Below are 25,508 nucleotides of genomic sequence, written 5' to 3'. Positions count from 1 at the left end.
TTATCCTCCAAGCTTGGGTCCCCTACTGGAGGCCTGGGAGCTTGAGGGTCCTGTGCAATATCTTAGCCGTTCCTTGGACTGCGCTCTTCTGGACAGAGATCTCAGATGTTGTTCCTGGGATCAGCTGGAGCCATTCGCCTAGGTTGGGAGTCACTGCACCGAGCAATTATATACACAGTATCTCACAAAAGTGAGTACACCCCTCACATTTTTGTAAATATTTTATATCTTTTCATTGAACAATATTAACGATATGACACTTTGTTACAATGTAAAGTAGTCAGTGTACAGCTTGTGTAACAGTGTAAATCTGCTGTCTCAAAATAACTCAACATGCAGCCGTTAATGTCTAAACCGCCGGAAACAAGTGAGTACACCCCTAGGTGAAAATGTCCAAACTGTGCTCAAAGTGTCAATATTTTGTGTGGCCACCATTATTGGGCTTGGAGTTCAGAAGAGCTCCACAGGATGCCACTGCAATCCTCTCCCACTCCTCCATGATGACATCATGGAGCTGGTGGATGTTAGAGACCTCGCACGCCCACCTTCCATTTTAGGATGCCCCACAGATGCTCAATAGGGTTTAAGTCTGGAGACATGGTTGGGCAGTCAAGCACCTTTAACCTCAGTTTATTTATCAAGGCACTGGTCTTTTTTTGGGAGGTGTGTTTGGGGTTGTTATCATGTTGGAATACTGTCCTGTGGCCCAGTTTGTGAAGGGAAGGGATCATGCTCTGCTTCAGTGTGTCACAGTACATGTTGGCATTCATGGTTCCCTCAATTAACTGTAGTTTCTGGAAACATTTTCAACAAACTGCTTGCAGGCTTTCTTGTGTATCATTTTTAGAAGAGGCTTCCTTCTGGGATGACAGCCATGTGATGCAGTGTGTGGCGTATGGTCTGAGCACTGACAGGCTGACCCCTCCACACCTCCAACCTCTGCAGCAATGCTGGCAGCACTCATCAGGGCTCCAGAGTCTGACCAATTTGGTCACATATGCGACTTAATTTCTCAATGGTGTGACTAAAAAAAAATCCTAGGTTGCACCGATGTGACCAGCCATTTGAGTACAAAAAAAAGAAATTCTCCGCAACTCTGAAAGTCTCTGTGTGGTCAACAACAGACACATTATGCCCATATCGTGGTTTAAACCAATCAGAGATGGTCAGGGGCGGGACCTCTCTGATTGGCCGTGGTCCAGATATTCCTGTAGTCCTACATGTGTACGTTTGAAAGTGCAGGCGGATAGAGAGAAGTGAGTAGCTTGAATAAAGCGATATCGATTCATTAAATCCTGAGTCGACTTTTAAATATAAATGTATTTTGCCGGAAAACACCAGAATCTCAGGTTAAAGCTCACAAAACTATTTCAACAACCACCAAACAGCTAAAACAGAAAATGCGAGGAGGTAAACGATTCCACACAAAGACGTGAACACAAAGTGGACACGACGCTGTCACGACTGCGCAGCAGTCGTGTGGTGAATTGAGAAAAGGAACCAAAATGCAGGCACTGGCTGGGGTGCGAGTGAATGTTTATTTACAGAGGTGATAAGGTGACAAAAACAGGAAGAGCAGAGCGGGGAGTAAACAAACCTAAACTGAGGAAAACTAAAGAACTCAACTTAAACCAAACACTCACGGGAGGAGGAACAAAAAGCACAAAGAAAGATGGCGGAGAGACGCAGACTGAACACCGGGTTACACAGAATTCTGCAGACGGACATGGAGTAAAACAGACGACGCGACAGAGAGCACAGGAAAACACAGGGCTTAAATACACGGGGAGTAACCAGGGAATGGGCCACAGGAGGGAGATACAGCTGGGAGAAATTAGGCTAACGAGACAGGGGAGTGGTAAAACTGCACACACTGACATGAGACATGAACTTTCAGAATAAAACAGGAAACTAACAGACAGAACCAGACAGGACACTGAACTTGACAGGCGGACTCATAAGTAGACACAATAACACCATGGACAGACAGAGGGAACACAGAGAAGTGGGAGCAGGCAGGCAAAGAACAGAAACCTAACAAATGGCAAAATCACAACAGAATACATACTCGGAATGAACAAAAGCATAAGGAACACACAAACACTGAGTCCTCAGACTCAGGACCATGACAGTACCCCCTCAAGGGCTGGCCCCAGACAGCCCAACAGAAACACAAAACCGTCCAAAAAAAAAAAAGAAAAAGAAAAAAAAAAACCCTCCAAAAACCAAAAAAAACCCAGAAAACGACCCGACCCGGGCGGGCGGTGGGGGTCCAGGACGGAGGGACATAGTCCAAAAAGGCCCAGACGGACAAGTTCAGGAGGCCGACCCGGAGGCCGACAGCGCCGGAGGCCAAAACACTTCAGTTCCGGGGGCCGACCGTGTGAAAGGCAGCGGCGGTGGGGCAGGTCCGGAGGCCGGCCACACAGTAGGCAGTGGCGTGGAAACAGTTCTGGGGGCCGACCGTGCTCACGACAGCGGTGGCGACAATGCGAGTCCGGAGGCCGGCCACGGTGGCGAAGATGCCCAACATGCGGCCTGGCAGATGACCGACGATGTTGAGGCGGCAGTTGGGGACCCGAAGGCTGCGTGGCCCCCGCAGCACCAGGTGAGACGGAGGCTGGACCAGACGAGGCCGAAGCAGAGGCTGGACCAGACGAGGCCGAAGCAGATGCGGAGGCTGGACCAGCCGGAGGCGAAGCCGAAGACGGACCAGGCGACGCTGAAGCGAACGCGGAGGCTGGACCAGCCGGAGGCGAAGCCGAAGCCGAACCAGGCGAAGCGGGTGAAGCTGAAGCAGAGGCCGAACCAGGCGACGCTGATGAAGCTGAGGCAGAGGCCGGACCAGGCGACGCCGATGAAGCTGAGGCAGAGGCCGGACCAGGCGACGCCGATGAAGCTGAAGCAGAGGCCGAACCAGGCGACGCTGAAGCCGGAGCTGAGGCAGAGGCCGGACCAGGCGACGCTGAAGCCGGAGCTGGACCAGGCGACGCTGATGAAGCCGGAGCTGGACCAGGCGACGCTGAAGACTCGGAGGCTGCAGCTGGCGACGCTGAAGACTCGGAGGCTGCAGCTGGCGACGCTGAAGACTCGGAGGCTGCAGCTGGCGACGCTGAAGACTCGGAGGCTGCAGCTGGCGAGGATGATGAGGCTGCAGCTGGCGAGGATGATGAGGCTGCAGCTGGCGGCTGGACGGGCTCCTCGGGCCCTCCAGCTGATGAGGCAGGAAGCTGGCTAGGTTCTCCTGAACCTCCAGCTGACGAGTCTTGGGGCTGGACGGGCTCCTCGGGCCCTCCAGCTGACGAGGCAGGAATCTGGACGGGCTCCTCGGGCCCCCTAGTCTCAGAACCAGTGGGCACTGGAGCCCCTGGCACACACAGGACAGAACCAGCAGGTGCGGGGAGCTCTGGCAGGGACGGAACAGAACCAGCAGGTGCGGAGACCTCTGGCAGGGACGGAACAGAACCAGCAGGTGCGGAGACCTCTGGCAGAGACGGAACAGAACCAGCAGGTGCGGAGACCTCTGGCAGGGACGGAACAGAACCAGCAGGTGCGGAGACCTCTGGCAGGGACGGAACAGAACCAGCAGGTGCGGGGACCGCTGGCAAAGTCACCAGTAACTGAAACTGCGCAGGGCACTGGCTTTGCCCCGGCAGCGCTGGCACAGTGCAGTTCTTAGCTGGCGTCTTGGCCTCCAGGGGTCCAGAGTCGGCTGAAGGCAGAAACTCAGCCTCTGGGGAGGCCCTGGGGCGAGTACCAGTCTCTAAATTAGCCAGTTTCTGAGAAACTAGAGTGGTTTTAATGTGTTTGTCTCTCCGCTTAAAATGGGTGCCAGGAACGGGATTCAAAATGGGTGGCGCAGACACAGCCTCCAGTATGGAGGGGGCAGGTGACCGGGCTAATGGAATAGATGGAGGCTGGGCTAATGAGCTGGCTAAAGGCTGATGTACTGGTTGAAGTGAAACTGGAGTTGGTGGTGGAGTGGATGAAACCCAGTCAGTTACTGTTATGGATGTTTTAAAAATGCCAGCTTGTGAGAGGTCAGTTACCACGAAGGTGGGTAAGCTCCGTGTACTGTCTTTACTCCCCCCACGAACAGCCCCAGAAAACACAGTCTCAGAAGCACCAGCATCCTTTGAACTCACCACAGCTGGTCGCACAGAAGTCCCTGAATCCGGCTGTGGGGTGAAGTGCCAGCGGCGTGATCGTTGCTTCCCCACTGCTGACGGCTCCGACGGGCAGGGCAAAACCTCCGGCAGGTCGGGCCGTGAAACCTCCGGTGGGTGAAGCTGAGACGGCTGCTTCGGGACGGTCGTAGTTCACTGTTGCAGGGCAGAATCCGCCACTTCCCGAGCTTGCAACCCTCCCGGGCTTTATGCAGCTCAGAGATTAACTCCGTAAATCCCCTGACCTGGTGGAGATAGGGATTTCCATCCAGAATAGCCTCAATGGCATTTATCCCCACAACCTTCGCTCGTGCGTTGGAGGTGTGGGTTACCCAGTCCACCAGGCGTAGGGCGCGTGTGAGGTCGCTCTCCCCGGGCGAGTCCCCTGGATCCATCTTGTGGTCATGTCGTACTGTCACGGCTGCGCAGCAGTCGTGTGGTGAATTGAGAAAAGGATCCAAAATGCAGGTACTGGCTGGGGTGCGAGTGAATGTTTATTTACAGCGGTGATAAGGTGACAAAAACAGGAAGAGCAGAGCGGGGAGTAAACAAACCTAAACTGGGGAAAACTAAAGAACTCAACTTAAACCAAACACTCACGGAGGAGGAACAAAAGCACAAAGAAAGATGGCGGAGAGACGAGACTGAACACCGGGTTACACAGAATTCTGCAGACGGACATGGAGTAAAACAGACGACGCGACAGAGAGCACAGGAAAACACAGGGCTTAAATACACGGGGAGTAACCAGGGAATGGGCCACAGGAGGGAGATACAGCTGGGAGAAATTAGGCTAACGAGACAGGGGAGTGGTAAAACTGCACACACTGACATGAGACATGAACTTTCAGAATAAAACAGGAAACTAACAGACAGAACCAGACAGGACACTGAACTTGACAGGCGGACTCATAAGTAGACACAATAACACCATGGACAGACAGAGGGAACACAGAGAAGTGGGAGCAGGCAGGCAAAGAACAGAAACCTAACAAATGGCAAAATCACAACAGAATACATACTCGGAATGAACAAAAGCATAAGGAAACACAAAACACTGAGTCCTCAGACTCAGGACCATGACAGATGCATCAGAATCTGTGATCTGTCGGTTTTCTCACCCAACAACACGTACACGGACATGCCGTCGGTGCTTAAAGCTGACATCTCTCAGATTCTGATGCTGCAGCTTTCATCACTCTCCAACCAAAATTCACTGAACCAGCAGCAAAAGAAGATCAAAACTGCACTTCACATTTGATAAACGTCGTCATGAATTCCCTCTGACTTTTGCTGTTTTGCTTCCACCACGATAAAAACTTCCTGCACAGCTCTCTCTCTCTCTCTCTCTCTCTCAGTGTACTTCAAGAACAGTTTCCCATCTCAAATGTCTGTTTTCTGCGTTATTCATTTGCTTATTATGCACAAGTCGTGTACGACGCTGTCGACCAGTGTTTTTTTTTTTCAAAAATGACCTCTGACAACTATTGAACCCCGATCCTTTTTTCCCCATGACAGAACAGAGAAAACCGACTCATAGTGTGTGTTAAGGGTTCAGAAATTGAGGAGGAAGACCAAAAATAATGACCACTGATCCTGCCGGGTGCAATTAGACGACATTTTAATGAATACACATGTGGAGTCCAACACTGTGCAGATTCAGTGTTGAACTGTCTTACAATAGTCAAAACCAAGGCTTTATAGGGTTGGGGTGATACTGCTCCCCCCCCTCAGACACAATACAGCATACGTCAATCCAAAACCACAAATGTTCAGTTAACTTTTGACACAGTTTAAAGAGAACATCGTCTTCGGCTCGAACCCAGGTGCTTCCTGTCACCATCCTGCCCAGGCTTATCTGTCTGGAACATCAGGTCCACGTTCTGCACAAACTGTCACTCATGCAGGCACAATTTTGCAGTCGCAAACAAAACATGATTAAACTCTTACCTATATAAATGAGTCTACAGATGTGTGTGTGTGTGTGCGTGTATGTGTGGGGGTGTGTGTGTGCTGTGTACTGCGTACGTGTCATGACCTCTCCTGCACCCCGGCTCACCTCACACCTCTTGTCATCACCAGAAACAAGGCCTGCGCACGTACACAGCTGAAACTATATGTGTCTGTATGTGTGTGTATGTGTGTCTCGTCCTTAAATGCTCTCTCATCTCACCCTCTGCACTTCTGACCTTTCACCAGAACAGAGGCTCATCCTTACATGTAATACCCCAATTGGAACTATATATGTAATATGTTGAGTAAATGTTTTAATCAAGAGCCTCTACTAAAAGCTTAATCCAAAGATATAAATGCATAATAAAATAACCTGCTCTTAGGTTGCACTCAGACTCTGCTTTCACTTTCACTTTTGCAAAGCATGGCGTTTCCTGTCTCCTTTTGCACAGAGTATATTTCCTGTCCCTGCAGTCTGCACAGAAACATTTAAGATTATAGGAGCATTGAAAAGCATTTAGAATTATAGATTCAACTCAACAGTTTAAAGTGGTTCTTCTTGGACCTGTAATAAAAGCTTAATTGGGTGCCAATATGTTTAAACATCTAAATGCACTATCAATATTAATAATTAATGGAATAGTAATAATGATCATAAAAATAGCAGCAAATAATAGCAGCATAATATTTTACTCTTCCTGACCTGTGTTAAAACATTGATATTTCTTTTTATTCAATCATCTTCCAGAAGAGAGAGACCCCTGCACAGCTCAAACGCCAGTTGCAAGAGCTCTAACATTAGAATCATAAGCTGTGTCTTATATGGTGTTATTTCGGTACTTTACACGTCACACAGGCTCGAACATTGCTTATATGGAAAGTTCCTCTTTTCTGTGTCTTATCTATTAATATGCCTGTGCACTAAAACTTCCTGTTTTTCAGTCTGGCTGAGCACTTATTTGTGAGTCAAAGGTGGCCTTGCTCTACAAGCCTTCATTATTAAAGTACATGAAACAATATAATAGGAAAATAAGGATACTAAGAATATTGATTTCCTGACACAACAAAGCCTCATTTCTGCTGTTTAATACCAAAGAAATGTAAACTTTTTAAAATGATGCCAAATTGCTAAACTCTCAGCTGTGTCTTTAATCAAACCTCTGTAACTTTGCTCTGCTTCACTTCAGCAGCATCAGGTAATGTTCACATGTTGATTCATGGTTTTCTTCAGTTTGTGTTCTACTGCAGAATATTTTTAAGGTTATCTGCTATAAAAAAAAAAAAACCAGACCAGAAAAATCTCCTTCATGTTTTTCTGTTTTATTCTCAGTTACTTTGACACAAAGGCATCTGCTGTGATGTTCACAATTCTGATGAAGTCTCATGTGTATCAGTGCTGATAAATGACCAGAATTATAATATTTCTGACTGTCTGAGGCTAAATCGAATCGAATCGGGACCTTGTGAATCGAAATCGAATGGATTATAGAAATCAGTGATGATACCCAGCCCTAGTGAGCAGCCTAGGCCTGACAGAGGTGGATGTAGCTGTGGGTAATGAGAAAAGATGAAAAGAATGATTGATAACTTTTTCATTAAGTTAAGGCCTGATCCATCTGAAATTCATAGCCAGCTCTGACACGGAGCCATCAACCTCTGAACACTGAAAAAGCACAGTGTATCCACACTATAAACACATTATATGCTGCAATAAATGCACTGCCCAAGTGTCCCCACCGCATTTCAGCAGCAAACAGGTCGTCAGAGGAGGCCGAGATGATGATTAAGTTTAACATTGTCTACAATATTACCAAAAAGTGCCAAAGCACTTTAAGCACAAGCACTTTTTCAGTAACTGATCTTTCTTGTGGAAATGTGCTCCAAATAAAGAACTTTGTGTTGTCAAGATTTTTAGTGAATCATTTACAAATCAATGTTGTCTGTATGGACAGCACTTAAAAAAAAAAGTAAAACAGTGGGTTTAAGAGATGCGGTTGAAAAACTTGGGTGCACCTAACTTTTGTGATGGTGCACCTAAGAAAAAAAGTTAGGCAACCTCTGGATATGATGCTGAGCATGTGCAGTCAACTTCTCTGGCCAACCACGGCGAGGTTTGTTCTGAGTGGAACCTGTCCTGTTAAACTGCTGTATGGTCTTGGCAGCTCAGTTTCAGGCTGTTGGCATCATTCTTACAGCCTCGGCCAGCTTTATGTAGAGTATCAGTTCTTTTTTTCAGATCCTCAGAGAATTCTTTGCCATGATGTGCCATGTTAAACTTCCAGTGACCAGTATGAGAGAGTGTGAGAGCAATAACACCAAATTCAACACACCTGTTCCACATATGCACCTGAGACCTTTTAACACTAATGAGTCACATGACACCAGGGAGGGAAATGGCAAATTGGGCACAATTTGGACCTTTTCACTTAGAGGTGCACTCACTCACTTTTGTTACCAGCAGTTTAGGCATGAATGGCTGTGTGTTGAGTTATTTAGAGGGGACAGTAAATTTACACTGTTATACAAGCTGTACATTGACTACTTTGCATTATATTTTTTATTTTCAGCTTTTGCTGACAGAGCGGGTGAAAGTATGTCCATATCTGAGCATCCATCCATCCATCTATTCATCCATCATCTTATCTTATCTAGCTTATCCTTTTCAGGGTCGTGGGGGGTCTGGAGCCTATCCCAGCTGTCTTAGGGTGAGAGGCAGGGTACACCCTGGACAGGTTGCCAGTTGGCTCTCATTGCTGTTAAACTTAACGGCTTTACCTTTAGCTAGAAGACACACTGTGTGACAAACTGCACATTGCAAACACTGAGGCTGTTGTAATTTGGTGCATTATAAGTAAAACTGAACCGACTCACTGCCAGCAGAGCAAGCCGAGCTCTCACTGTGGCAGGACAGGGATTGAAGTGCCTGTAGCTTCAGGACAAATACCCCACGCTCCCATGTGCATGTGCATAGTTGTGAAGTGATTTCAAGGCTGTATAAGCAAACTCAATGATTACATTATAGGCACATAAAATAAACTGTTTTCTTGCATATTATTTTAAGCAAAAGTGGACTTCATGAATCAACCGACACTTTACTAAACATGCTCTTCATTTCAATAATGAGCCGCTTTCTACCTTCTACATGACAAACTGATTCAGAAACTCAGAAACATCAGTACTACTGAGGACTGTCAGCATGTGAGGCTCAGCTCTAAACATGCAGGGTGAGGGCTCAAGGAAGTAAGTCACACTTTACACTGCGCTTACAGCCTTGAGCCATCCAATCATGCACTTTTTCTGATAATGAAATAAAGTCAAAAGTACAAAACTATACAGCCCAAATCTTCAAATCAACGGGGAAAACTTGCTTCAAGGCAGGATGTGACTAACACTGAGACACATGAACTTGACACAGACAGAAGGCAAAACACGGAGACAAGAAAGACCAAACACAGAGTCGAGACTAGGACACGAAAGGACTAACATAAGAAACACAAGAAACCAAGAACTAGAAAATCTAAGTAATAATGAGCATGAACTAAAATCATCTGTGAAATCCAAAAGACAGAACCATGAGTCCACACCACCAAAATTAAAACTCAAAATGCTGATTCGAACACCAACGGCCAAGACGTTATGTTTATCCTCAACCAACAACAAATATGTTAAATACCTGCTGAGAATATTCTCTTCCTTTAGCAGGGATCAGGGATGACGTCAGAGGACCTGTTAAGTACTCTGGAGGATTTGGGAGATGAAGAGTTTAACAAATTCAAGTGGCTCCTACATCAAGCTGACGTCCTTCAAGGCTTCCCAACCATCAAAAAGAGTCGATTGGAGACAACAAACAGGTTTGTCACTGTCGACCTGATGGTGCAAACCTACAGGCTTCCTGGAGCTGTGGAGGTGGCTAAGAAGATTTTAGAGAGGCTAAGTAGGAATGACCTGCTGCAGAGTCTGTGCGCCAGCAGCTCAGGACAAGAAGGTAAGTTACAAGAAAAACCAAACATGACGTCACTGCAGTCTGAAAACGTTTCACAGAGTGCAGGTTAAATCAGTCTAACACTCAAAATCACTGCCTGTCAGTGGACGTCAGCAACTGTGGGGAGACTTCACAGAAGAGAGGATTTCCTCAGACTGAAGGCAAGTAGCCATGATTTATTTTATTTTATTTTATTTTATTTTATTTTACTTGTTCGTAGAGCTTGTCATTATGACGAATAACAAAATAGACTAACATACATTAATCATTTTTCATAAAAAGCTTGTTTTCTTATCTTGGTCTCATAGAATTAGTATTTATTGTGTACTCTTTAGCTCTTTAGCATAAATCACCCCTGACATTTGTCTCCACCCACTCCACCCTGCCTGGACTCTCCTCTTCGCTTCTCTTGTGCACACTCTGTTGCTTCGGATGGTTGACCCCAGGTACTTAAACTCATCCACCTTTACTACCTCTGCTCCTTCATGTTGACCTCTGCACCAGTCTCCCCCTCATTCACACATGTCTGTCTTACTTCTACTGAATTTCATTCCCCTTCTCTCCAGATCATACCTCCCCCTCTCCATGCTCTACTCCACCTGCAAACAAGAAGGAGCTCAGAGCTGATCCCTGATGTAATCCCATCCCCACCTTGAACCCACCTGTTACTCCTACCATACACCTCACCTCTGTCCTCACACATGTCCTGCACCACCTCCACACACTTCTCTGACCCTCCTGACTTCCTCATGCAGAACCACAGCTCCTCTCTCAGCAGCCAGTCATCTGCTTTCTCTGATCCACAAAGACAGTGAAGCTCCTTCTGAGCTTCTCTAAACTTCTCCATCAACGCTCTCAGAGCAAACGTCACACCTGTAGAGCTCTTTGTCAGCATGAAGCCACACTGCTGCTCAACAACTCTTTCTCATATCTTCACAGTGTGGCTCATCAGCTTCATCCCTCTGTAGTTACTGCAGCTCTGCACATCACCTTTATTCGAGAAAATCAGTACCGGCACATTTCTTCTCCATTCTTCAGGCAAGACTGCTTTAAACTCTGTGGCTAAAAGGTCCATTGCCCTTTCTCCTTGACATTTCCATACCTCCACTCTTCTTTACTAATTCTGCTTACTAACTGCCCTCCATCCATCCTCCTTTCTCTGTCATTTTCTTTATTAACAAACTTGTCAGTGTTCTCCTTCCATATTTCCTGCACAGTCATATTAATCATAGGTAAATTTCCATCCTTAATCACCTTTACCTGCTGCACATGCTTCCCAGCCTGATCTGTCTCTTACCATTGGGTACAAGTCCGTTTCTCCATCCTTAGTGTCCAACCTCACATGCAGCTCACCATAAGCCTTTGCCACCTCTCTCTGTCTCAACCCCTTCCTGAACTCTGCAACTCTTTTTATTTAACATCCAGCATTTGATCTTTGCTTCTCCTTCACTCACTTCTTGATATCCGTCATCCACCATCCAACCCTCCCCTTACACCACCTTTTCAATTCAATTCAATTCAATTCAATTCAATTCAATTTTATTTATACAGCGCCAAATCACAACAAAAGTCGCCTCAAGGCGCTTTATATTGTACAGTAGATAGCACAATAATAAATACAGAGAAAACCCAACAATCATATGACCCCTATGAGCAAGCACTTTGGCGACAGTGGGAAGGAAAAACTCCCTTTAACAGGAAGAAACCTCCGCAGAACCAGGCTCAGGGAGGGCGGGGCCATCTGCTGCGACCGGTTGGGGTGAAAGAAGAAAAACAGGATGAAAGACATGCTGTGGAAGAGAGACAGAGATTAATAACAGATATGATTCGATGCAGAGAGGTCTGTTAACACATAGTGAGTGAGAAAGGTGACTGGAAAGGAAAACTCAATGCATCATGGGAATCCCCCAGCAGCCACGTCTATTGCAGCATAACTAAGGGAGGATTCAGGGTCACCTGGTCCAGCCCTAACTATATGCTTTAGCAAAAGGAAAGTTTGAAGCCTAATCTTGAAAGTAGAGATAGTGTCTGTCTCCTAATCCAAACTGGAAGCTGGTTCCACAGAAGAGGGGCCTGAAAACTGAAGGCTCTGCCTCCCATTCTACTTTTAAATACTCTAGGAACAACAAGTAAGCCTGCAGAGCGAGAGCGAAGTGCTCTAATGGGGTGATATGGTACTACAAGGTCATTAAGATAAGATGGGGCCTGATTATTTAAGACCTTGTATGTGAGGAGCAGGATTTTGAATTCAATTCTGGATTTAACAGGAAGCCAATGAAGGGAAGCCAAAACAGGAGAAATATGCTCTCTCTTTCTAGTCCCTGTCAGTACCCTTGCTGCAGCATTTGCTGCAGCAAGGGTACCTTGCAGAAAGAGATACTGCAAGGTACCCTTGCAGTATCTCTTTCACATTTAGATGAAGTGTACCACTTCATCCAAGTTTCACCAGACTTCCTCTTTCTCCTCTAAACTCCAACCTGTCAGGCATACAAACTGACAACAATCGACACCGCCCCTTCCATTTCCAGCTTCGAACTCATGATCCTCTCTTTACCTCCACAAAACTATTCACATACTCTTCCTTCAAGATTACACCTATTCCAGTTTTCTTCCTTCTACACCAAAGTAGAAAATCTGGAATTCACCTCCAGCGTTAGCCTAATCTGAAAAGTAGAGAAGATGTCACAAAGTAAGAGCAAGTTATGTAGGAAAACGGCTTGGCAGCTCTGCCACCATTGTACTTTTGGAAACCACAAGTAAGCCTGTTTCTCAAAGTACTCTAGTGGAATAGCGAAAGGTCTTTGCGATATAATGGGTCCTGATTATTGAAGACTTTTTATGTGCAAGGAAAAATTGAAAGAACTTAATTTATAGATTTGTTTGATGGTAGATATACACCTTACGCTTTCCATGTTGCATATTTGATACAGATGTGATGGTTCCAGTACCAGAGCCTCACCCCATCACATCTTACCAACAGATGCTTCAATCAAACTTCCAGGACAAGTTCATGTGTGCACAAGAAGGTTGGGCAGAAGATAAACAGTGTCTGGCTGATATCTACACAGAGCTGTACATCACAGCTGGGTATGATGTACATATCAACACACAGCATGAGGTTTGGCAGATTGAAAAGGCATGGAAGCCAGCAGAATCAGAGAAACCTATTAGACCCACAGACATGTTCAAACATCCCTCTGGAAAATACAGACCCATCAAAACAGTGATGACCAATGGAATCGCAGGAATTGGAAAAACCTTCCTTGTTCACAAGTTTGTTTTGGACTGGGCTGAACAAAGATCCAATCAAGATGTGCATCTGATTTTCCCCTTCACCTTCCGTCAGCTGAATCCACTGAAGGGAGAAAAGTTCAGTTTGGCAGAGCTCATTCATGAATGCATCCCAGAAACTGTAGGCATCCCACAGGACGCTCTGAATTACATCTTTACAGATGTTCAGTCATCAGGAATCACCAACTATGACAAGAGTAAATTCAAACTTCTGTTTGTGTTTGATGGGCTGGATGAGAGCCGCCTTCATCTCGACCTTCATTCTGAAGACATTCGCTCTGTCGATGTAACAAAGGCAACTAAAACAGATGTCTTGCTGAGGAAACTCATCAATGGGAAACTGCTACGCTCTGCTCGCATTTGGATAACCACAAGGCCTGCAGCAGCCAATCAGATCCCTCGAGAGTTTATCAGCAGTACAACTGAGGTCAGAGGGTTCACTGACCCACAGAAAGAGGAGTACTTCAGGAAGAGATTCAAAGGTAAGGAGCAAGCTGACAAACTCATCTCCCATATCGTGACATCACGAAGCCTCCACATCATGTGCCACATCCCAGTCTTCTGCTGGATCACTGCAACAGTTCTGGAAGATGTGTTGAAAACCAGAGAGGGAGAAGAGCTGCCCAAGACTCTGACTGAGATGTACGCAGAGTTCCTGGTGTTTCAGATTGATCGGACAAAGGAAAAGTATGGCCCAGAGAAGAGCATTCAATACATTAAGTCATTAGCAAAACTGGCCTTTGAGCAGCTGGAAAAGGGCAACTTGATCTTCTATGAGAAGGATCTGAGAGAGAGCGGCATTGATTTCAGTGAAGCCTCGGTGTGCTCAGGAGTGTTCACAGAGATCTTCAAAGAAGATCGAGGAAGGAAAGGGAAAGACAAGATGTCTAGCTTCATCCATCTGAGCGTTCAGGAGTTTCTGGCTGCTCTTTATGTGAGGATGTCGCTTAATAACAGTAACATAAATGTGATGCCTTTACCACAGCCCTCAATGCACAATCTTCAACTACTTTTAAGTAAAACATCTTCAAAGAAGATCCACAGGATTTCCATTGACAGGGCCTTGCAGAGTCCAAATGGACACCTGGACTTATTCCTTCGCTTCCTTCTGGGTCTTTCACTGCAGACCAATCAGAATAAACTACAGGACCTGCTAATGAAAATAGACAGTAGTTCAGAGACCACTCAGAAAACAGTCCAATACATCAAGAAGAAAATCAGTGAGAATGTGTCTGCAGAGAGGAGCATTAACCTGTTCCACTGTTTGAACGAACTGAAGGACTGTTCTTTAGTGGAGGAGATACAACAGTACCTGAGTTCTGGACGTCTGTCCACAGATATACTCACTCCAGCTCAGTGGTCATGTCTGGGCTTCATCTTACTATCATCAGAAGAAGATCTAGATGTGTTTGACCTGAAGAAATACTCTCCTTCAGAGGAAGCTCTTCTCAGGTTACTGCCAGTGGTGAAAGTCTCCAAAAAAGCTCTGTAGGTGCACACATACAAACGATTATATTGGAAAATAATTGGGACCCCAGACTCTATGATGCTACAGTAGGTGTAACTTCCAAACCATTTTGGGTAGTGTTAGATTTAGCTTACCTCATGCTTAACATGTATAGATGCAGAAACCCAAGAATTTTACCTTTAGGGGCAATCCGTTTGATGCACTTGGGGTCCTGTTTTAGGATTTCAGTTTGAACATACCATATTTTTTCCACTTATCCAGGGCTGGGATGCAGGGGGCAACAGCCTAAGCAGAAAAGCCCAGACCTCCCTCTCCCCAACCACCTCCTCCAGCTTTTCAAGGGGAACACAAAGGCATTCCCAGGCCAGCCAAGAGATATAATCTCTTCAGCATGTCCTCGGTCTGCCCTGGGGTCTCCTGCTGGTAGGAAATGCCTAGAACACCTCACCCAGGAGGCATCCTTGTAGGATCCCTGAACCGTGACCGGTAATTCGAGAGCTTCGCTTTTACTCTTAGCTCTCTTTTCACCACAATAGACCAATACAGTGTCTGCATCACTGCAGCCGCTGCTCCAATCCGTCTGTCGATCTCCTGCTCACTCTTTATGAAGACTGAAGATACTTAAACTCCTCTACTTGGGGCAGTAACTTGTCCCGTATCCGGAATGAGGACTCTACCCTTTTCCGGCTGAAGACCATGGGCTCAAACTTGCAAGCCATAAGCCATCACCTGATGAAGCCAACAGAACCACATTATCAGAGATGAGAATCTGAGGCTGCCTAAGTGGAAGCCTTCTCCCACTTGGCTATGCCTAGAAATTCTGTCCATAAAAGTTATCAACAGAACCGGTGACAAAGGGCACCTGCTGGGAACAAGTCCGACTTACTGCTCACTTAGTCCAAGTCCAGAAAACACATTAAGACCGGCTGGGTAAACTCCCATGCACTATCATCTATCCTTGAGAGCGTAAAGAGCTGGTTCAGAGCTGGTTCACTGTTCCATGACTGGGATGAGTTGTTTAACTGCCTTAGTGACCTTACCCCTGGTGACGAGTTGTCCCCATCGTCCCAAAATTCTGCTTTCTCCAAAGAAGACATGTCAGTGGGATCAACAAGGTCCACAAAGTTTTCCTTCCACGATTCGACATTATACTTAGATGAAGTCAGAAGCACTGCACTTGTATTACACACCGATCAGGTAGTGCACCGCTTGATGGCTTGCCAGAATTTCAAGGCAATCGAAAAGGCTTTTTCGATGGCTTCTAAAAACTTCTCTGATACCTGAGTTTTTATTTCAGCCAGTGCCAGAGTCATGTTCTCGGTACCTATCCTCTGGATACCTATTGACTGCCTCCAAATTCCCACAGGCTAATCAAGCCCGATAGGACTCCTTCAGCCGTGGTTCCCTTGTCCACCATCCCTTGTCCACCATCTGGTTTGGGAATTATCACCTTGACGGACACCAATTACCTTGCAGCCGCAGCTCAGTGCAGCAGATTCAGCAATGGAGGTGCTGAACATGGTCCATTCAGACTCAGTGTCCCCAGGCTCTGTCAGCATGCTACCGAAGCTCTGCCAGAGGTGGGAATTTAAGATCTGGAGGACAGGGGCCTCTTCTAGGCATTCCCAGTGCACCCTTACTATATGTTTAGGTGGTTCAACAGAGCACCTCTCTTTACCCAAGTGTCCAGAACATACGGCCGTAGATCTGATGATACAATTACAAAATTGATCATTGACTTACGGCCTATGGTATCCTGGTTCCACGAGTACTTCTGGACATCCTTATGTTTGAACATGGTGTTTGTTATTGAGAAACTGTGGTTGACGCAGAAGTCCAATAACAGAGCACCACTCAGTCTCACTGTTGTTGCCCATAAGAGTGGGGAAATTTCCCAGTAATATAACAGAGTCCCCAGCTAGCACACCCTCAAGCACCCCACCCACTCCAAGAAGGCTGGGTACTCTGAACTGTCGTTTGGTGCATAACTACAGACGAATAACAAATCCTCTCGTCCACTGGGAAAAACTCCAACATACAGGTGCAAGTCGAGGGGATACTAAGATACCCACCCCAGCCTGCCGCCTCTCACCAAGACTAACACCAGACTGAGACAGAGTCCAGTCCCTCTCCAGGAGACTGGTTCTGGAGCCCAAGCTGTGTGTTGAGGTGAGCCCGACTATATATTGCCGGTACCTCTCAACCTAGCTCAGGCTCCTTCACCATCACCATCAGAGGGGTGACGCTAGTCTTGGTAGCCAGGGATCTGTCCGCCTCCCTCTGGCCGCCGCCCAGCACACATTTCACCCAACCCCTCTGGTGCCTCCTGTCGGTGGTGGGCCCACAGGGGGTGGGCTCATGTCCCTGCTTTGGACTGAGCCCGGCCAGGCTGCAATTCACTCAGGAGTCTTTTCATCAAAGGCTTTGTTTATAGTTTTCTGTTGAAATTAAACATTCAAAAATGGTTCAACAAACCAGCATGCAGTCATGCTATAAATAAAGTACAACTGTCAATTCTAAGGTTTTATATATTAGAGCATAAATATTGAATATTGATACTTCTAATGAATAGGTACCAAATACAAGTTTAACACTTGGAATTAACTTTTTATCTGCTTGGAAAAATGAGGGAACAGATATCACTGGGCCACAAAACTTCTTTCCAGTCAATATGGATCTGATTGTATTTGAAATGTAAATTAAAATCATTAGTCACTTGATATTCATGTCATTTAAATGGATTAGTTTAGTTGATGGAAAATGTATTGTTATTGCTACTCTCAATGTAGTTCCCTGTAATATACAGTTCAATTTATCACTAACTCTCTTCCAGGTTGAGTGGCTGTAATCTGTCAAAAAGAAGCTGTGAAGCTCTATCCTCAGTTGTCAGCTCACAGTCATCTAATCTGAGAGAGTTGGACCTGAGTAACAATGACCTGGAAGACTCAGGAGTTAAACTCCTTTCTGCCGGACTGGCAAGTCTACAATGTAGACTGGAAACTCTCAGGTCTGTATTAAAAGTTACTTTACATATAGTTAATTCAATTTTATTTCTATAATGCCGAATCACAAAAACACTTGCCCATTCTTTATATTAAAAGGTAGAGACCCTACACTAATAGCAAATAATATCTCTTTAATGATTACTCTTATATGATGTTAAATTGTAGCTTAATATAACAAGAATTTTAATTTAGTTGAGCACCTCATTATTACAACCTGTTTTTTTCTTTTTTTTTTCTTTTTTGTTTTTAAGTAAACAAGCCCATATAAAACCATACTACAGTAACCCCTGAGCACCAAACTACAAATAGCCATGGAATTTAGGTAATTAAGAGAAGTCAAAGCAAGAGAACATTTATGGACCTGCCTTTAACAGCTCCATTTGCCAGGCACTTCTCTCTGGCTTTGGTTGGGCACCTTTTCCTAGCTGTTTTGCTCGATATGGCAATTGTCTTTGCTAACATGGGTTTTCCAATAAATCAATATCAGTCTCAATAGTAAATGGTAATTTGATATATTAATTTGTTTTTTAGCAATGGCTATTTATTGTTTAGCATTCAATTGAATTGAATTCAGTTTTATTTATACAGCGCCAAATCACAGCAACAGTCGCCTCAAGGTGCTTTATATTGTAAGGTAGACCCTACAATTGTCAGGATCCTGGGTCTCCTGACCCAGCGTTTTTAGTTCTGTGTGATTTTTGTGTTTTGTCAAGTACTTGTGTGATTTATTCTATGGTTTCTAGTTTTGATCCCTTGCCCCTCATGTTTCTCTGTTCCCCCTCTGTTCTGTGTAAAGTCCGTGTTTCTTGGTCTGTGTCTTCGCATGTTTTGAGTTTCTTGTGTTTTCTGTCACTCTGTATTGTGAATTATGTGCTCATGGTTACTCCCTCGAGTCTTGTTTCTTGTGTTTCATGCTTAGTATTTCCCTCTGTGTATTTTGGTTCTTAGAATCCTCTGCCTTATGGTTTATGTCTCTGTGTTTCTTAGTTGCTGTCTCCACCGTGTCAAGTTCGCATCTTTGTGTTATACTTCCTGTCTTACTTTGAAGGTCTGTGTCTAATGTGAATGTGTTCTGCTTTGCTTCCTTGTCTTGTCAGTTCTGATTTCTCCCAGCTGTGCCCTCCTTCTGTGTCTCATTCCTCTCGTTACCTCCCAGTGTATTTAAACCCTGTGTTTCTCTGAGTCACTGTCGCGTCGTCCCTCTTGCTGTGTGGATCTCCCTGTGAGTTTAGTTTGTGATTTTCCAGTTTAGTTTAGTTTGCTTTTGAATGACTTTTCCCTGCCAGCCAATAAACTGTGATTTTGAGTTAATCCCTTGAGTCTGAGCGCCTGCATTTTGGGTCCTACTCCTGCCTGCCACACAGCGCTTCCTGACAACAATAATACATACAGAGAAAAACCCAACAATCATATGACCCCCTATGAGCAAGCACTTTGGTGACAGTGGGAAGGAAAAACTCCCTTTTAACAGGAAGAAACCTCCAGCAGAACCAGGCTCAGGGAGGGGCGGGGCCATCTGCTGTGACCGGTTGGGGTGAGAGAAGGAAGACAGGATAAAGACATGCTGTGGAAGAGAGACAGAGATTAATAACAGATATGATTCGATGCAGAGTGAAGAGGAAACACCCAGTGCATCATGGGAATCCCCGGCAGCCTACGTCTATTGCAGCATAACTAAAGGAGGATTCAGGGTCACCTGGTCCAGCCCTAACTATATGCTTTAGCAAAAAGGAAAGTTTGAAGCCTAATCTTGAAAGTAGAGATAGTGTCTGTCTCCTGAATCCAAACTGGAAGCTGGTTCCACAGAAGAGGGGCCTGAAAACTGAAGGCTCTGCCTCCCATTCTACTTTTAAATACTCTAGGAACAACAAGTAGGCCTGCAGTGTGAGAGCGAAGTGCTCTAATAGGGTGATATGGTACTACAAGGTCATTAAGATAAGATGGGGTCTGATTATTCAAGAGATTGTATGTGAGGAGCAGGATTTTGAATTCAATTCTGGATTTAATTCAAAATCCTTCTATGTGCATTTTGACCCAGGCTGTCCGGCTGTATCATCACAGAGGAAGGCTGTACTTATTTAGCCTCAGCTCTAAAATCCAACCACTTCCATTTGAGAGAACTGGATCTGAGCTACAATGTTCTGGAAGACTCATCACTAAAGCTGTTCTCTGCTGGAATGGAGGACCCAGACTGGAGACTAGACACTCTCAGGTATGAACAGAAGACATGAGCACAGAAACAGTTTCTGTGGCGTATTGACAAGCAGGGGAAGTTTTTCAGAGTATGTTCTAGTTTCACTGCTGATAACTTAAAAAAAAAAAATCTAGATGCACATTTCCTTCTGTTAATAATGGCAGATGTGTAAGTGGAAAGGAATTTTTTCTTCCTCTCCTAGGCTGGAACATGGTGGGCAGCAGAGACTAAAACCTGGCCTGAGAAAGTGTGAGTGTGTTTACTTTTTCATAATGAGATAGCAAAGGCATGTTGAAAGGTAATTCAGTTCAATTTCATAAAAAATATTACAGGATGTCCTGAGCTTGCTCCAGGATCTCTTTCCAGTTGGACATGCCTTGAACACATCCCCTTGGAACCACCTTTATGAGCTCCTTTCAGTGTGGAGGAGTAGTGAGCCCCGCTGCCTTCCAAATCACTAAGTTGCTCACCCTAGCCAACTGGAAGCTCAGCCATCCTTTGAGGGAAGTTCATTCCCACCACTTGTATTCATGGTCTTATTCTCTCAGTCATTATCCAAAGCTTGCGACCATAAGTGAATGCAGGAACATAGACAACATAAGCACTGGTTTTCTTTCAAATTCAGCTTTCTTTTCACCACCATAGAAAAGTACAAATTCATCTGTCAGTTTCCCACTCCAGTCTTCCCTCACTGGTAAACAAGTCCTTGAGATAAAGGTTATACTCGGGGCAGTAGCTCATTCTCAATCACTCCACCCTTTTCTGGCTGAGAACCTCAGACTTGGAGGTGCTAATTCATGTCCTAGTCACTTTACACTCACCTGTAAACCAATGCAAGTGTGAGTTCAAGGCTTGATGAAGCAAACATAACCAAAAAGCAAAAATGAGATCTTGAGGCCATCAAATCCAATATGCTCCACTCTTACGGTGTGTTCACACCGAACGCGATAGAGGCGAGCGAAAACATCCCGGACGCCCCTAATTTGACGCGTGCACATTCGCACCTCGACGCGTGTCCAACACAAATCAATCGCGCCTCAAAATTGCATATTTTGACGCGCGTGAACTGGAAATGTGGGAGGGATGTGGGAGGAAGTTGTGCCAGACGGTATCTTTGCTAGATGGCAGCTGTCGAGCTAGCGTTTGAAGAGAGAGTCTCCCTTCTCTATTTACTGTGGAGAGCAGAGCAGCAGCGTTAAGGACGTCCTCGCCGTACCTGGGTCCATCAGGTCCTCCAGAGGCGTGAGCAGTTTGGTGAGTTTCACCACTTGCTCCAGGAGCTGTGCCTGGATGACGGCCAATTTCAGCGATATCACCGTCTTTCACTCGCCCAGTTTGAGGACCTGCTGTCCCGCGTCGGTCCCAGGATCGCCCGCCTAGACACCAACTACAGGCGCTCAATCCCACCTGCAGAGCGCCTGTCCATCTGCCTGAGGTTAGTAAAAGTGTTTAATACGGTAGTCCTTTATTGATACCTGTGCTAATATATGCTAAACTGTAGTTTATACACTGCTAACATGGCTGTGGTATGCTAACAGTGAATGCTGTCGGTGTTTACTGATAGCAAACTGTGGTATGGAGACGACTGTTTATAATATTTCTAGTGATACTCGACAGTTCTCATCAAGTCCTGATTTAATTCGATTTATGCTGTTATCAGTGTTAGCAATGATAGCATGGCTGTGGTGTCTATCAATGTATGCTCTCGGTGTTTGCTGATATCAAACTGTGGTATGAGGACCACTGTGGGTTAATCTTTGTAGTGATACTCACTCCTTTTTTTTTTATTTAGACCTGGTTTAATTCTGGTATAGTTGAATATTTGTATATAATCCCCACAGCTGTCAGACTCTATAACAGGGGTCAGCAGCCTTTCTTAAAACTGAGAGCTAGATAAAATTGTGAAGTTTGGTTCATCTTTAGTTATATGGTTCTATCTAGCATATTCTACCTTGATATCCTGTCTTATCACAGGTTAATTTTTCAAAAATATTAACAATGATTTAAGCAAGGAAAGGGCTACATGTCAACATACAACTCTTTATTTCTATTAATGTCTTACTTCATTCCTACCTGATTGACATGTCTAGGATTTATGAGTGATTGGCTCACTGTAGGGGTAAAAGTTGTTACCAATCAAATTATGATATGTTAAAGTTAAAACAAAACACAACTGACTGTTTCAATCAATCAATCAATCAAAGCTTTATTCGTCACATGCAGGTTGCCCTGAAGTGAAATGGGACCCCCCCCGACCTTACACATACAACACAGACATTACATGGGGATACAGGTCGGAGATTGGTAGCATTAGAGAAAAAACATTGAAATGTACATTACAATGGGAAAGTACAAGAGGAAAAAAAGAGACCCCTACTCATGCTGTGCTTCCATGGTAGGACAGCATGAGAACAGGAAACAAAAAAACTCTGCACAAAAAAGCACATGAATGTCCACAGCACAACATTATGAAAGACATGACAAGCCACAGGGTTGGGTGGGGGGTGAGGAGTTATCCGAAGCTATCATTCCAGCGCGGCACATAGACCCGCCGTGTTCCTCCGCAGGAAACAAGCATTGAAGGCGTTTGGAAAGGGAGGGGGATCAGTGTATGCTTATCAGTGTAAGTGTATGTGTGTCCATAGTTCAGTGGAGACAGCCAACCCAGGTGGCCTTGCATGGAATGGGAAGGAACAGTCTCAACATAGTCGTTATCAGGGATTGTTTTGATCGGCTCCAGCCTTGAGCCCGCAGCTGGCGCCGGAGGGGTAGCCACATTATGATTGCGATTTTCTTCCAACAACTCATGAGAATTTCGAGCTGTTTCTTTTAGCACTCCGACACTGGTCCCTCCATCACCCGTTGGATAGCTACGAGTTTTTCCATGATGTTATTTACCTTCAATTCCATGATCTTGTCACTCTTTTGCTCACAGATCAGATTCTGAGACCTCGCGACCGCAGCCAACTGATCCGTGATGTATTCCAACTTCCGCCCATAGTTGTTGATTTGAGCTGATTCTTCCCTGATGTGACCCAATATCCGCTCAGAGATGTTATTCTGAGTATTCACTGCAGCCGCAATAAAGGTGATCACAAGGGAATCCCACCGAGTAAAAAGCTATCAGTGCTGCTGTACATCTGATGCTACAATTGCATACCTGTGGGTGCAGCAGCAGGAGCTGACGGACTGGGGAGCAAGGAGAAGCAACAGGGGATGCTCTGCTGCAGAATCAGTTGGTTCTATCAAGACAATATTAAATGTTAACAGGTTGAATACAATAATCATAGAGAAAGTATATATAGTGGTCCCTCATTTATTGCAGCAGGGGTTGTCAGAATAACTAGCCCCTCGCCACGCACTTTATACACTTTTTTCCCCACACACATGAACATTAGTCACAGTTCTCACAAGTTGATTCTCAAAGTGCAAACCTTTGTAGATTGCAAAACTTTAAAGTATTATTATGCCGTGTTTTGTCTTCGTCTGCCTGCCACTTTCGTGCGCCTTTTTCCCTCGCAGTGCAGGTGTCTATTTCCGAATGAGGGTCATAGTTATGGGTGTTTTTGTGCTGTTTTATCTATTGGACGTGATGGTTATTGTTACGGGTTCGAAATTGAGGATGAGAGTAAAACAATGATGGTCCAGAAGAGGTCAATCAAACACTTGATTTTAATGAATACACGCAGCGTGGAGAGGTGTAAACTGCAAAACAGTTGTACATCTCTGCCCAAAATACACTCTAGATTGCTTTTATAACATCAGGGTATTGTAACGCCCCTTCTTGCGTTTACAAGCACATAATTTGCATGTACAGAACATTCATGTATTTTAAGAATTAAATGCAACATAGAGGTTCCTCCTTGTGGCATACTCTTCCGAATATGGTGATGACCTAAGGCCTTTGAGGTCACCCTGGACTGGACATCCTTCCGTCACCTGTAACTAAGCAAACTCAAATACCACAAGAAGCTGAATACATTCAGGCCTTTGCTCAGCTACTATTTTACTGTAACAATATACTCAGCATATGAGTTATGATACATATATATTTAACTCAATCATTTTAAAGTAGTTATAACTGCACCTGTAATAAACATGTTAATATTTGATTATGATAACCCCTATAATATAAATTATAACATAATGCCAACAGCTTCAATAAACACTTTGATGAAATGATAATTAATGCAATGATAAGATGATGGTTATGTAAAATAATCCCTGTAATTCCACAATTCCCCCTTTTGACGTCTTCCAAAGACGTCACTACACCATTCCCAGGTCCACTACCTTCGCTCTGACCCTCTCTTGGCGCCCCCTGACTCAGCAAACCAGACAATAACCTCACGTCATCTAGGTGGTCCAGTAATAAAACGCCAGCTCCCACTTGAAAACACTTCATGCTTAAGTGGTCTCTGCTCCTTTCCTGGGTCCCTCTCTAGTGGAAATCTAGTGGAATGGACCCTCGTCATCAATCACTAAGTAAACTGAATTGGCGCAGGTCTCAAATAAGAAGTAGAAGACACTTGGGCCTTCGCTCAGGCCTGCTACTAGATTTATGTGTATTGTAAGCATGCATGCAATTAACCTGCTATGTTCTCATCTTCCCTCAACATGTATCACCTGGACACTCTCACCAGTGAAGCTTAAAACCCTTTTGGACGGAACATCAACTCTAAACAAGCACAGTTATGCAATGTGTATAAAATGAACTAAACCTGTGAATAGAATGAATGTGATGACAACCCTATTCAATGCAATATGAACCCTGTAGACAATATTACTGGTAAACAATGCTGTAAAACATGTTCTTAATGCAATCATAATAATGCAGATTATATAATAGGAATAAAGAATTTCCCTCAACCCAGGCAGGGTTCGCAACCCTCGCCATTATCTTTACCAACCATCCTCTGACACAAGGAATGATACCACAACTAGCGATGACCAATATTCCCAAAAGTACAGTCAAAGTAAACATCACTGACACTTGCCAAGTTTACTTGGCCACACCTTTCCATTGTCCAAACACAGATGTCATCCAGGACGCCAGCAGATTTTCGATACCTGAGTGCTCATGCATGGTTTTAGATAATTCGATTTTGCTCTCCGTCAGTGAACTCGGACCTAATTGTTCTGCGAACCCCATCATGGCGTCCCTGGTTTGGTTAGAGAGTCTCAGCAGGTTGTAATGAACATAATGCGGCCAACATTTTTCTTAGGCGTTACCCAAAGAAATATACTCTCCAATCCTGCAACTACCTGACTTACCAGCTTGTACTCATTAGGAACTCCCCTGGGCACTCCTATGGAGTCTATCCAGGTCGGCGAGTTCAAACGAGGATCATATGCATGGGTACCCTGGGTCCCTCTTTTGGCCAAAATGTATCTCTTACGTATGGCAGCTAAAGTTCACGTGTTATGTTGTGGAATAGCCTTTACCTGG

The 25,508-nt window shown here is 45.0% G+C and overlaps 1 protein-coding gene across 1 annotated transcript in view; it reads left to right on the top strand.

Annotated features, from left to right (window-relative positions):
• The first annotated feature begins 54 nt into the window (after positions 1-54).
• LOC120440666 (NACHT, LRR and PYD domains-containing protein 12-like) overlaps positions 55-25,508 on the top strand; it is a 50,717-nt gene continuing 25,263 nt past the window's right edge. The window contains exons 1-7 of the mRNA XM_039613635.1: positions 55-190; positions 9,819-10,104; positions 10,206-10,262; positions 13,032-14,880; positions 17,694-17,867; positions 19,904-20,077; positions 20,262-20,308. Coding sequence (XP_039469569.1) covers positions 9,831-10,104; positions 10,206-10,262; positions 13,032-14,880; positions 17,694-17,867; positions 19,904-20,077; positions 20,262-20,308 — 2,575 coding nt within the window. The 5' untranslated portion in view covers positions 55-190; positions 9,819-9,830. The remainder of the gene's footprint in view (positions 191-9,818; positions 10,105-10,205; positions 10,263-13,031; positions 14,881-17,693; positions 17,868-19,903; positions 20,078-20,261; positions 20,309-25,508) is intronic.

The sequence above is a fragment of the Oreochromis aureus genome, linkage group 6, assembly GCF_013358895.1.
Source record: "Oreochromis aureus strain Israel breed Guangdong linkage group 6, ZZ_aureus, whole genome shotgun sequence".
In the NCBI taxonomy this organism is placed as follows: Eukaryota; Metazoa; Chordata; class Actinopteri; order Cichliformes; family Cichlidae; genus Oreochromis; species Oreochromis aureus.
Note: the sequence above shows the minus strand (reverse complement) of the source record. Positions and strands in the feature narration are given on the sequence as shown.